The sequence below is a fragment of the Somniosus microcephalus genome, chromosome 7, assembly GCF_052327205.1.
Source record: "Somniosus microcephalus isolate GS21.2 chromosome 7, FLI_Smic_1.0, whole genome shotgun sequence".
NCBI lineage: Eukaryota > Metazoa > Chordata > Chondrichthyes > Squaliformes > Somniosidae > Somniosus > Somniosus microcephalus.
The window spans coordinates 267,502,180-267,514,608 of NC_140993.1; the positions used below are offsets into that span (position 1 = coordinate 267,502,180).

Here is a 12,429-nt window from a genome sequence, read left to right on the forward strand (position 1 = left end):
GCTCCCTCGGTTTAGGCACTGTCCCACTCTCTTTCAAAACTTTCATGATCACTGCTTCAAAAACCTCACCCTTGACCCCCCCCCCCCGTATTGGACGATCACCAATCTTCCCTCCTTGTCTAAGGTCCTTGAACATATCGTCACCTCCAAGTGGCATGTTCAGCTCTCCGACAACAATCCCTTTGAGTCCCTTTAGTCTAGTTTCCACTCTGACCACAGCAATGGAACTGTACTAGTCAGTCACCAACCATATACTCTATGATTGTGGCACTTGTAGTCAGCCCATCATGCTTTTGGCAACTCTTTGAAAGAGCTATCCAATTAGTCGCACTCCCCTGCTCTTTCCTCGTGGCCATGCAAATCTTTCCTTTTCAAGTCTATAGCCAATTCCCTTTTGAAAGTTACTATTGAATCTGCTTCCACCGCCCTTTCAGGCAGTGCCTGCAGCGCATTCCAGATCATAACAACTTGCTGCATAAAAAAAAGTCTCCTCATCTCCCCTCTGGTTCTTTTGCCAATCATCTTTAATCTGTGTCCTCTGGTTACTGACCCTCCTGCCAGTGGAAACAGTTTCACCTTATTTACTCTATCAAAACCCCTCAATTTTGAACACCTCTATTAAATCTCCCCTTAACCTTCTCTACTCTAAGGAGAACAAGCCCAGCTTTCCTAGTCTCTCAGATAATGAAGCCGTCTACGCTCACAAAGGAAACATTTTTGAATTTGGAAATTAAGCTTCTTGTTTGAACAAATTACATAGATGAGATAGGAATGGATTACATTTCAAAGCTTACTTGTGCCTCCTTCACTTGTTTTCCACATTCACTTTTTCCTGATTTTTATCTCCTATTGATATAATTTAGAAATGAATCTGTAATAGAAAATTATGGGAGTAAGATGTTAAATTTACTGTTAGTGCCCCAGTGAGAAGCTGAGCCATATAAATTGGAGCATCCCACCTTTGCTGCCTGGTTTGTGCTAAGTTAGCTGATGTCAGCCAGGGCAATAGTAAGGGTGTTGCAATTGGTCTCAGTTTCTCTGCTAGAGGGGGAAATCAGCCATGGTTCCTGTTCCTGATTGCTACCCAGTGACCCCCGTTGGAAGTGTGTGTGTGTCTTTGGTGCGGATAGCATTGAGCCTGGCTGTGTTTCTCTGTACCACTGAATGCTTGCACTCATCACATGGCGACCTACATTACAACAGTGACTACACTTCAAAAGTACTTCATTGGGTTATAAAGCGCTTTGGAACATCCTGAGGTCGTGAAAGGCGCTACAGGTAGACTATCCTTTATCCGAAAACCTCGGGACCAGCCGAGTTTCGGATAAAGGAGAATTTCGGATTTCGGAAGGTGGGTCGGCGGGGGGTCGTGCGCACGACTTACGCTGACGCTCAGCGTAAGTCAGTCGGGGTCGGCGGGGGTCGGGGCCGGCGGGGTCGGCGGTTGTCGGGGTCCGCGGGGGGGTCGGCGGTTGTCGGGGCCGGCGGGGTCCGCGGGGGGGTCGGCGGTTGTCGGGGCTGGCGGGGTCCGCGGGGGGGATCGGCGGTTGTCGGGGCTGGCGGGGTCCGCGGGGGGGATCGGCGGTTGTCGGGGCTGGCGGGGTCCGCGGGGGGGTCGGCGGTTGGCGGGGCCGGGGGGGTCGGCGGTTGTCGGGGCCGGCGGGGTCCGCGGGGGGGTCGGCGGTTGTCGGGGCTGGCGGGGTCCGCGGGGGGGATCGGCGGTTGTCGGGGCTGGCGGGGTCCGCGGGGGGGATCGGCGGTTGTCGGGGCCGGCGGGGTCCGCGGGGGGGTCGGCGGGGGGGATCGGCGGTTGTCGGGGCTGGCGGGGCCGGCGGGGTCCGCAGGGGGGTCGGCGGCTGGCGGGGTCCGCGGGGGGGATCGGCGGTTGTCGGGGCCGGCGGGGTCCGCGGGGGGGATCGGCGGTTGTCGGGGCCGGCGGGGTCCGCGGGGGGGTCGGCGGTTGGCGGGGCTGGCGGGGTCCGCGGGGGGGATCGGCGGTTGTCGGGGCCGGCGGGGTCCGCGGGGGGGTCGGCGGTTGTCGGGGCTGGCGGGGTCGGCGGTTGTCGGGGCCGGCAGGGGGGTCGGCGGTTGTCGGGGCTGGCGGGGTCGGCGGTTGTCGGGGCCGGCGGGGGGGTCGGCGGTTGTCGGGGCTGGCGGGGTCGGCGGTTGTCGGGGCCGGCGGGGTCCGCGGGGGGGTCCGCGGGGGGGGTCGGCGGTTGTCTGGGCCGGCGGGGTCCGCGGTTGTCTGGGCCGGCGGGGTCCGCGGGGGGGTCGGCGGTTGTCTGGGCCGGCGGGGTCCGCGGGGGGGTCGGGGCTGGCGGGGTCGGCGGTTGTCTGGGCCGGCGGGGTCCGCGGGGGGGTCGGCGGTTGTCGGGGCCGGCGGGGTCCGCGGGGGGTCGTGCGCACGACTTACCCTTTATCCGAACTTCCGAAACCGGAACCCTCTAAAAACCGAAGGTTTTTTCGTTCGTACGCACGACTTACGCTGAACGAAAAAACCTTTGGTTTTTAGAGGGTTTCGGTTTTCGGAAGTCCGGATAAAGGGTAGTCTACCTGTATTTAAATACAAGCCTTTCTTGAATAATGCAAGGTACCGGAGGACACTTATAGAACAGTACCTCAGCGAGGAGTGCCTTCGAGGGAGAGAATGCTTGATGTGGATTAACATCTCCAAATGTTGTACATTTGGTAAGATCTTCAGTGAGTGCACTAAATGGTACAAACCTAATGCTGACCAGTTTAATCAGTTTGCACACTGAATCTTATGTGTTCATAATGGCAATAACCTCCCTTTTGTTTGTGCATTTCCAGCTCCACATTTTTAATCAATAAAATGCAAAGTCCATGTGGAGATCTATAATGCATTTAATTTGGCACAGATGTACTTCACCTTCCTAATGTGTTTACTAAGAAAAGGTTAATGACTAGAATTTAAAACTTTGTGAACTTTCAGCAACTGCAAGGAACCAATAAAGTTGTTTAATTTACAAAAAAAAAACCTCACACTTGTTTCACACATTGTAATCAGAAGTAAAACTAGATAGGTAGTGCCTAGAAGTCATAGAATGATGCAGCGCAGAAGGAAGCTATTCGGCCCATTATGCCTGTGCCGGTTCCTTGAAAGAGCTATCCAATTAGTCCCACTCCCTGCTCTTTCCCCAGAGCCCTGCAATTTTTTCCCTTTCAAGTATATATCCAATTCCCTTTTGAAAGTTACTATTGAATCTGCTTCCACCGCCCTTTCAGGCAGCGCATTCCAGGTCACAACAACTCGCTGAGGTTTTTAAAAAAAAATCATTTTTGATATTTAAAGTTCTCTTTCCATTGAGCTGCTTTCAATCAGGTTGTTTTATTTTACTTTCAAGAGTGTTTAAGCCTGTTAAATGTTGAGTAATCCACAGAGCTGGAGAGGGAAAACCTGAAGGATTTTTATTACCTGCTGACAGATAACTCCCTTTCAATGGCTCTGGACCCGGATCTTTCCCTGCTACTTCCTGTATTGCTAATCTGCTTTGCAGATTGGATTTGCTGCTTGCATTTCATAGATTTTTAATACCCTGACGATGTAGTACATCTATTGTACATATCCAACATATTTAAAGAGGAACTCCTGGAAGATTACCAGTCGGAGGGGAAGCAACACTACTGAAACGCGCCTCTAATCCAGTGTGAAATGACAGTTAACAAATATAGGCCTAGAAATTCAGTATAGCCACTTTTGGGGCGGTAAAGTCGGGCGGCCGCTAAAGTTTGCGCCCGCCGGCAAGTGGAGGCCACTTCGCCGATATTCAGTAGCTTTGGCCAAGGAGTTTGCTCGAGCGCTAAAACTGGCGATGCACGGCTATCTTTAGGCGCTAAGCCGGCGGTGCAGACTGATACCGCCGAGGCCGGGCGCAGCGCAGGTGCGGTCATGTTTTGATTGACAGCAGACACCCTGGCGCCGGCCAGCTCTTAAAGGGGGAAGGGTCGACTTGGTCTGCTGCCACGCCCTGGATACTGCAGCCCTCCAGCTAGGCCTAAACACTGCTGCTGGAGAGAAATAGCGCCAGGAAGGATGCAGAGGGCCCGTGAGCGAGCGCAGCGCTTCTCTGCCCATGATTTAAAGGTGCTGGTTAGGGCTTTGGAGAGGTGACGCCATATCTTGTTCCCGGACAGTGGCAAGAAGCCTGCCACCAGGGTGTACAGGAGAGCCTGGAGGGATATCGCCCAGAGGGTCACAGCCACCTGCGATGTCCCCAGGACTGGTGTCCAATGCCGGAAAAAGTTTAACGACCTCACTCGGATTGTCAGGGTGAGTACCCTTTCCAGTGTCCTCCTCATCCTTGCATGTGCACCTCACATTATGGGCAAAGGGACCTCAAAGCCCTAATGGCCAGCCCTCATCCAGCAGCTATGGCACTGGCATGAACATCAATTGCACTTTCTGCACTTTACACACTGGCCAAGCTATTCGACCATGGGAGGCAGTGCACACAACAACAGGGCACCACACTGGCCAAGCTATTCGACCATGGGAGGCAGTGCACACAACAACAGGGCACCACACTGTACTTAGAGGCCGTCCTTTCTCTTGCAGGCCAAGCTGGCCCAGAATCTGAAGAGCCGGACTGTCACCGGGGGAGGCCGTCCCCAGTTCCAGCAGCTCAGTGACCTGGAGGAGCGTGTGGGTCGACTCATGGGTGGCCGCCTGATTGGCCCCGTTGCATGTGGAGATGCCGACCCTGTGCTGGGCCCCAATGGTAAGGACATGACCTTTTGGACCTCTCTCGTTCCCCTTGCGCTTCAGATCTACATCCTTTGCCACTGTCCGACCAATGCGCAGAATGCCACCACTCATGCCTCCCTCGCTGACGCCCTGTCCTCACTCTAAAGCTACTCTTGTGCTTTCCTGCTTTCAGCTGGTGAGGAGGAGGTCCCTGAGGCTGCGACTGACAGTCCCTCGGAAGAGGAGGACGAGGAGGAGCAAGAGGAAGGCGGCCCATCGGGGGAACCCTCATCCGCGCCAGGGGATGGCAATGGAGGGGACACGTCTTCCCTGGAGGAGAGCCAGGGGGAAGTGTTGTAGGGGGGTGTAGCTCCTGTGCCCAGTGGCGTCCAGCCACGCGGGAAGGGTCGGGCAGCTCGGCTGCCTTCTCCCCAGAGGGGGGAAGTGTTGCAGGGGAGTGTAGTTGCTGGGCCCAGTGGCGTCCAGCCACGCGGGAAGGGTCGGGCAGCTCGGCGGCCTTCTCCCCAGAGGGAGAGTCCGGAGACGGTCCTCGCCCAGGAGGTGCGCCTCCTTGATCAAATGTCCGCGGACTCGGATCGTCGGCACACCGAGTTCATGGGGGTTGTGGCACGGTTGCCTGAGGCCATCGAGTCCCTGGCTCATAGTGTGTCCGATTTCGGGGCCTCACAGGCCAGGGGTTTCGAACAACTCGCGGCAGCACAGGCCAGGGGTCTCGAACAATTCGGGGCAGCACAGGACGTGAGTCGGGCCGAATTGAGGGCAGCGCAGGACGCGAGTTGGGCCGAATTCAGGGCAGCACAGGCAGCGAGTGGACAGTTGATCAGTGGAGCCGTGCAGTCACTGGCTGGTCTGATGCGGGCACAGACCAGGGTAGTACGGGCACTCACTGCTGCCACACTCGCTGTGTCAGGCAGGCATCGCCAGGGCACCCGCCGCGCTGCAGCAGCACAGCGGTCTGGCCTTCAGCAGATTGCTGCGCTTGCTGCAGTGCCAGCCCGGCTGAGTGCCAGTGTCTCAGGCGAGCAGCGAGCGCCTGGCATCAGCCAGCTTGCCCCCATTGCTGCAGCCGCCACTGCCACTCCCCCAGCGAAGCTGCCACGAGCTGCTGGAGAGACTGATGCTGGCCAGCCACAGCTGCAGCAGTCAGCAGCCGGCCCCTCGAGGGCCAGAGCTCGTCTAGGCCGACCCCCAAGGGCATCTGCCGTCACGCAATGTGCCCCTCAGGAGCCTTCCCCCCAGCCTTGCAGCACCCACAGGGCCCAGGTTGAGGCGGAGCAGCAGGTCGGCCAGGGGCCGGAAAAGGCTGGACAAGGACTCGCCCTCTCGGCACACAAAGTAGAGTGTGTTGCCAAATGTTTTTTTATATGGGGGTGGTTGTGTTGTCTATGGGGGGGGTTGTTTTGGTAAGGCCGAGGATGAAGGCCATTTGGATGCAAAACTTTTGTTATTCCTCCCCAGGTTGTGGGAGTGAGTCATGTGTTTGACTGTTTTTTGGGGGTGTTGTCTGTTTTTGGGTTTCATGTGGGAAGGGCCCTGAGTTTGTTCAATAAAGCTTTTTCTTTATTCAGCTTGTCCATGTGTGATGTTTGAAGTGGTTGTTGCGTTAACCGGCTGAGGGCTTGCGGAGCGGCTGCATTCATGTCCCTTCATTGCCACAAGCCATTCCCTGACAGGGGGCCTAGAAGTGTCGTTCAATAAGCCGGCGACGGACGGCCCTTGGACCTTGTGGCTCCCTCCTGGGCTGGTACTCCTCCTCCTCCTCCACATGGTCCTCCTGCTCCTCCTCCTGAGGTGGTGGTCCAACGTGAGGTGGCAGTGCCTGAGTCCTGCAGATAGCCAGGTTGTGCAGCATGCAGCAAACGATGACGAACTGGGAGACTCTATCCGGCGAATACTGCAGAGATCCGCCGGAGCGATCCAGGCAGCGGAACCGTTGCTTGAGGACGCCAATCGTTTGCTCTATGATGTTCCTTGTGACTTGATGGCTTTCGTTGTATGCCTCCTCAGCAGGGGTCCTGGGCGCGCGGAGCGGGGTCATGAGCCATGTACACAAAGGATAGCCTTTGTCCCCGATAAGCCATCCTCTTGGGGGAGGCTGTGCCTGGAACATGTCAGCCACAGTAGTCTGGCGCAGGATAAATGCATCGTGGCTGCTGCCTGGAAAGCGGGCATTGACAGCTAGGATGCGCTGCCTGTGGTCACACACCAGCTGTACATTGAGGGAATGGTAGCCCTTCCGGTTGCGGTAATCCTCGGCATTGTCGATAGGTGCCCGCAAAGCCACATGCGTGCAGTCAATGGCTCCCTGCACCATGGGGAAGTCGGCGATCCTCGCAAATCCGACTGCACACTGCTCCTGCCTCTCTAGGGTCATGGGGAAGGAGATGAATTGGTGTCTCCTTGTGAAAAGGGCATCGGTGACCTGCCGGATGCAGCGATGCACGGCGAACTGGGATATGTTAGCTATGTCCCCAGCAGCGGCTTGGAAGGAGCCGCTTGCATAAAAGTTCAGAGCCACCGTGACCTTCACTTCCACCGACAGAGACGTCCTGCACATCAGCTGTGGACGCAGATCTCTGTGAAGCAGCTGGCAGATCTCTGCAACCACCTCCCTTCTGAAGCGCAGCCTCTTAACACACTGCGCGGCAGTCATGGTGAGATAGGACACCTGCTGGCGGTATTCCCTGAGTGGGTAAGGCCTACGTTGCCGACGCCTGATGCCCCCTCTGCGTCTAGGCATGGCTGCCCCTCTCACACAGCGTCTGCGAGCCCTTCGCACATAATGCTGGAACTGAGAGTTGGAACCCCATGCAGCCCCCATAATATACTTGCAAACAATGAGGCAAATTTCCAAGCTCTGGCCAGAAGCCAAAAATACCTCTCCTATGTTGGGCCAAATCAGTAAGGTCTCTTCCTTGGTCTCTGTCCAGAAATCCGTTGCACAAAAGTCATTGCAGCAAAATGGCTGACCTTTATAGTTCAGTGTAAGTGCCCTTTAATTAGCGCTCCCCGAGGCCCGCAGGGCCTCTGCTGCGTTCCACTTCACAGTTCTTAACACCGCCACGCCCACATTGGGCGGGCGCGACTGAAGTTCCGGTTTGGGGCGCACAAAGGGAGTTGCACGACGAAATGACGTCATAAGTTGCGCGCGCAGCTGAGCGCGCGCAAACACTTTGCGCCGGCGCTAAATGTCTACTGAAGTTGGGCGTAGGCGCAGATCGTCCTGCGCCCGGCCGCTAAGTGCCTAGCGCTCGAGATCTACTCCTAAGGCGCTAACGGCTGGCGAACGCAACTGAATTTCTAGGCCATAATGTGGAAAATTAACCATGTGATGGAAACAGCTATTACAAAATTATTAGTGGTTTAAGTGTCATTTAATAGTCCCTTCCCCTACTCCCCATCCCCAGTAAAAGAAGAGGTGCCAGGTCATTATCAGTCTGTTGCATCTGTTAAGAATAGGGCAGAATGCATAGACTTTAACTTCACGTTTTATGAATAGAATCATCCTTTGTGATGAGGCACAGTACCTGATGCACAAAAAATGTGCGTTTGGAAAGGTCCACAGTGACTTTATATATCAATAAAATCGAAATACCTTTTAAGTAGTTCATATTTACATCACGACTTCATATCTGCAACGCAAGTGCTGCCTATCTATCAATTGTACCCTTAACTAAGAAAAGAAACAACTTCAAGACGTCCCAAAGCGTTTTACAGCCAGTAAAGTACTTTTGAAGTGTAGTCACTGTTGTAATGTAGGGACAGCGGCGGCTAATTTGCACACAGCAAGCTCACAAAGCAGCCTTGTTGTAAATGGTCAGATAATCTGTTTTTGGCGGTGTTGGTCGATGGATAAATATTGGTCTGGAAACTGGGGAGAACTCCCCTGCTTTTCTTTCAGATAGTGCCATGGAATCTTTTACATCCACCTGAACAGGAGGATGGTTACTTGAAGTGTTAGTGTGGACTGTAGGATAATGTTTGGGTACAGGCTGTCGGATGGGTTATAGGAGATGAGATTCAGTCTGTGCAGGATGTTAATCAGTGCAAAGAGCAAACATTTCCTGGCCGTGAGGTGAATGCAGGGAGGACCGTACAAAATAAATAGACCCTGTTTTTCTTTAATGGGGCTTATGCTTTAGTCCTGGTGAGTCTCATGTGACAAGAGGAGTATTTCTTGACATTGATATTGTAGTTAACCTGTTTCTCTGTTTAAGTTGTGTCCGGTGATATAATGTGCAGCAAAATGTGGAGTGAATTGAATCCGTTCATGGGTTGTAGAGCAGCAAGGGCAGATGTGCTTAACTCCACCAGAGGGCACTCCTGTTGAACAAACCCAGCATCGTAGCATCTACTGATAGCTGTTTTTTTTTCGATCATTGTGTTTTTAGAGTTAATTGAAAGCAGCTTTTTCCCCTTTAAGCTGGACGTTGTGTTTTGTGCACTCTATTCAATTCCATGGCAGTGGGGGTCTGGAACTCGCTGCCTGAAAGGCTGGTAGAGGCAGAAACCCTCATCGCATTCAAAAAGTATTTGGCTATGCACTTGAAGTTCCGTAACCTGCGAGGCTACAGACCAAGAGCTGGAAAGTGGGATTAGGCTGGATAGCTCTTTTGCGAGCGGCGCAGACACGAGGAGCCGAATGGCCTCCTTCTGTGCCAATAATTTCTAGGATTCTATGATTTAATCTTCTCTAGCCTGTTGATATGTGTATTACACCCTCAACTTGCTCGTATCTTGTTTAGATTCACAAGGAGACATAGATACAAGATTAAAAGTAAGAGATTTAGGGCAGCGAGCAGGAGAAACTTTTTTACACAGGGTTGTGAGGCTGTGGAATCACTACTGGAGTTAGTGATTGAAGCAGAGACTATTTAAGAACAGCTTCGATAAGTGATTGAAGGAAAGGAGAATAAAGGGATATGGGAGCAGGCGTGTACATGGGATTAGGACACTGCTCCTGTGGAGAATAAACACCAGCACAGACTGGTTTGGCCGAACAGCCTGTTTCCTTGTTGTAATTTCTATGTAATTAATTTGTGTACTTATACAGGTAGACTACCCTTTATCCGAACTTCCGAAAACCGAAACCCTCTAAAAACCGAAGGTTTTTTCGTTCAGCGTAAGTCGTGCGCATGACTTACGCTGAACGAGAGGGTTTCGGAAGTTCGGATAAAGGGTAAGTCGTGCGCGCGGACCCCCGCCGACCCCGACCCCCACCGACTTACGCTGAGCGTCAGCGTAAGTCGTGTGCACGACCCCCCGCCGACCCCGACCCCCCCGCCGGCCCCGACCCCCCCGCGGACCCCGGACCCCCGCCGACCCACCTTCCGAAATCCGAAATTCTCCGAAAACCGAAACACGGCTGGTCCTGAGGTTTTCGGATAAAGGATCGTCTACCTGTACTTATTTGCCTGTTCCCCGTCTGATGTCCTCTCTTTGCCAATTTATCTAGTTTACTAGCTGTATATTTAATGGTCTCTCTTATCTGGGTAATCTGCGTAGCCTCTTCCCAAATTTATTTTCAAATTGTAGACATAACCTCCAACTTGAAGGGGAGCTCCACAGAATGGGGTCAGTTGAAAACGTCACAGTATTTCTGGTTTTGAAAACGGGATCCTTGCGGGTTTCAGTGAAGCTAAACTTCACAGGGTCTATTTTATGAAGACAGATTGAATTTCTGTTGGTTTCTAAACAGGCTAACTATAGAACAAACAGTGGCAATTACTGGATGCTCTGACAGCCTCACCATATTACCTGAAACCAACAAAGTAGGCTGGCTTTAAGTATTGGATGAAATGGCTTTATAAAAATATTCGAATCGAGTTGAGATAACCAGATCACCAAATATTTGATCATGTTTCCCTCCCAAAGAGCTGGTCAGTTTAAACTCTATTTAAACTGACCAGCTCTTTGGTCAGGCTTACTGTGTATTTCCAGCATTTTATTTTAGCCCTAGTATATATTTATTACAAAAGCAAAATACTGCGGATGCTGGAAATCTGAAATAAAAACAGAGAATGCTGGAAATACCCAGCAGGTCAGGCAGCATCTGTGGAGAGAGAAACAGAGTTAACGTTTCAGGTTGGTGACCCTTCATCAGAACTGACGAAAGGTCATTGACCTGAAACATTAACTCTGTTTCTCTGACATCCCTATGGCTTATCAACTTATGAAACTTCAAAAGAAATTAAAATTGTATGCTCACAATAGAGGAATGAAATTGTAAATTATGTCCTTGTCTTTTCTTTTCCAGTGGGAGCAGGTTTGGCGGAGTGATCACTGTCGTTTGCTTTTTTTTTAACCACAGTGAGGTAAGTGTAAAAGTTACATTTTTTTCAAATTCCTTAAATTTTCCCGTGTTTATTTCAGCATCACTCTGAGGTCTTGAACATTTCCCCTTTGGACGAGGAAATTTTAGGGATGTTGTCCAGGTCTTGCTATAGGCTGGAAATCTAGCTCTCTTGTCCTGTGTCCTCGACCCCTACCAGTTCCCCTCCCTCCCCTCCCCTCCTGAAGCTCCTTGTTGGGGAATGGTTCCTGAGGAGCCAGTCACCCTCTGATACCTCATTATTGGAGGAGTTGCGTATCAAACTGAATGCTTCACTCTTGACCTTATGGTGGTCATCACTGAAGCTTCAGCTCACCCAGAGTGCTGCAGCCCATGTTCTCACCTGCACTAAGCCCCACCCTCTTCCAACCCCCCTCCCTTCTGCCTCTCCTATCTTCAAACACCACTGGCTCCCCACATCCCAGTGTGTCAATTTGAAAATTCACATCTAGTTTTCAAATTAGGGGCTGAGCTAATAACTGTTGAAGCTTATTACATGTGTGGCTGGTGACTTTTGAGTGTTGAGCATTGCTGGGACCAAAGCATTTTAAACAAATTCAAATAAAATCTATATGTTTTGACATCTGGCTTCACTTTTTTTTTAAAAGGCGTTAGAGAGTGAGGTCAAATGTTCCTCATTGGTACAGAAAATATACAAGCTTTACATCTTGTACTGTTACATCTGCGATTAAAAAATACCATTAGCAAGTGAGTCTGTTAAACATACACTAGGGGATAAACTGTGACTCAAAAAAACTAAATATTTGAGTATTTTTTATATTCCCATCAACACCAAGATTGCAATCCTCATTTTAGACTAGAAGGTGAAACAAATGCTTCAGGTTTTGAGAGAAATACACAGTCGGTATATGATCTTAATGTCTCTTCTCTTTGCCCACCCAGATCTACAGTTTATTTTAATGGCAACGTTAGTATAATGGCACTTCTAATACAGGAATGTTCAGTTCATTCACCACATGCCCAAAATGTTAATACAGTTCCCCACTGAGCGTGGATCAGCTGTGTTTAAGATAATGTCGATTAATTTATCCATTCTAAACTCACCATCTGGAAGCAATAGAGTTTTTAATTGTAATTTTGTAATTCCCTTATCCATCCCAGCACGCCGATTTCCTCGAATGGAATGCAGGATATTCCAGCCCACTGACATGACACATGCTGCTGCTCTTTGATCAATCTGCCAAGGACCACACTTAAATTGGAAATCCAGCTCCCTTTTCCTGTGTACTTGCCCCCTACCAGTTCCCCCCCCCCCCCCCCACCCTCTCTATTCCTCCTGAAGCTCCTCGTTGGGGAATGGTTCCAGTCACCCTCTGAGACCTCATCCAAGCAGCCTTCATTCAGGTGTGAG

The 12,429-nt window shown here is 51.7% G+C and overlaps 1 protein-coding gene across 1 annotated transcript in view; it reads left to right on the top strand.

Annotated features, from left to right (window-relative positions):
- Nucleotides 1-12,429, top strand: part of dpy19l1l (dpy-19-like 1, like (H. sapiens)) — a 98,168-nt gene that overhangs the window by 17,830 nt on the left and 67,909 nt on the right. The window contains exon 7 of the mRNA XM_085993736.1: nucleotides 10,983-11,040. Coding sequence (XP_085849862.1) covers nucleotides 10,983-11,040 — 58 coding nt within the window. The remainder of the gene's footprint in view (nucleotides 1-10,982; nucleotides 11,041-12,429) is intronic.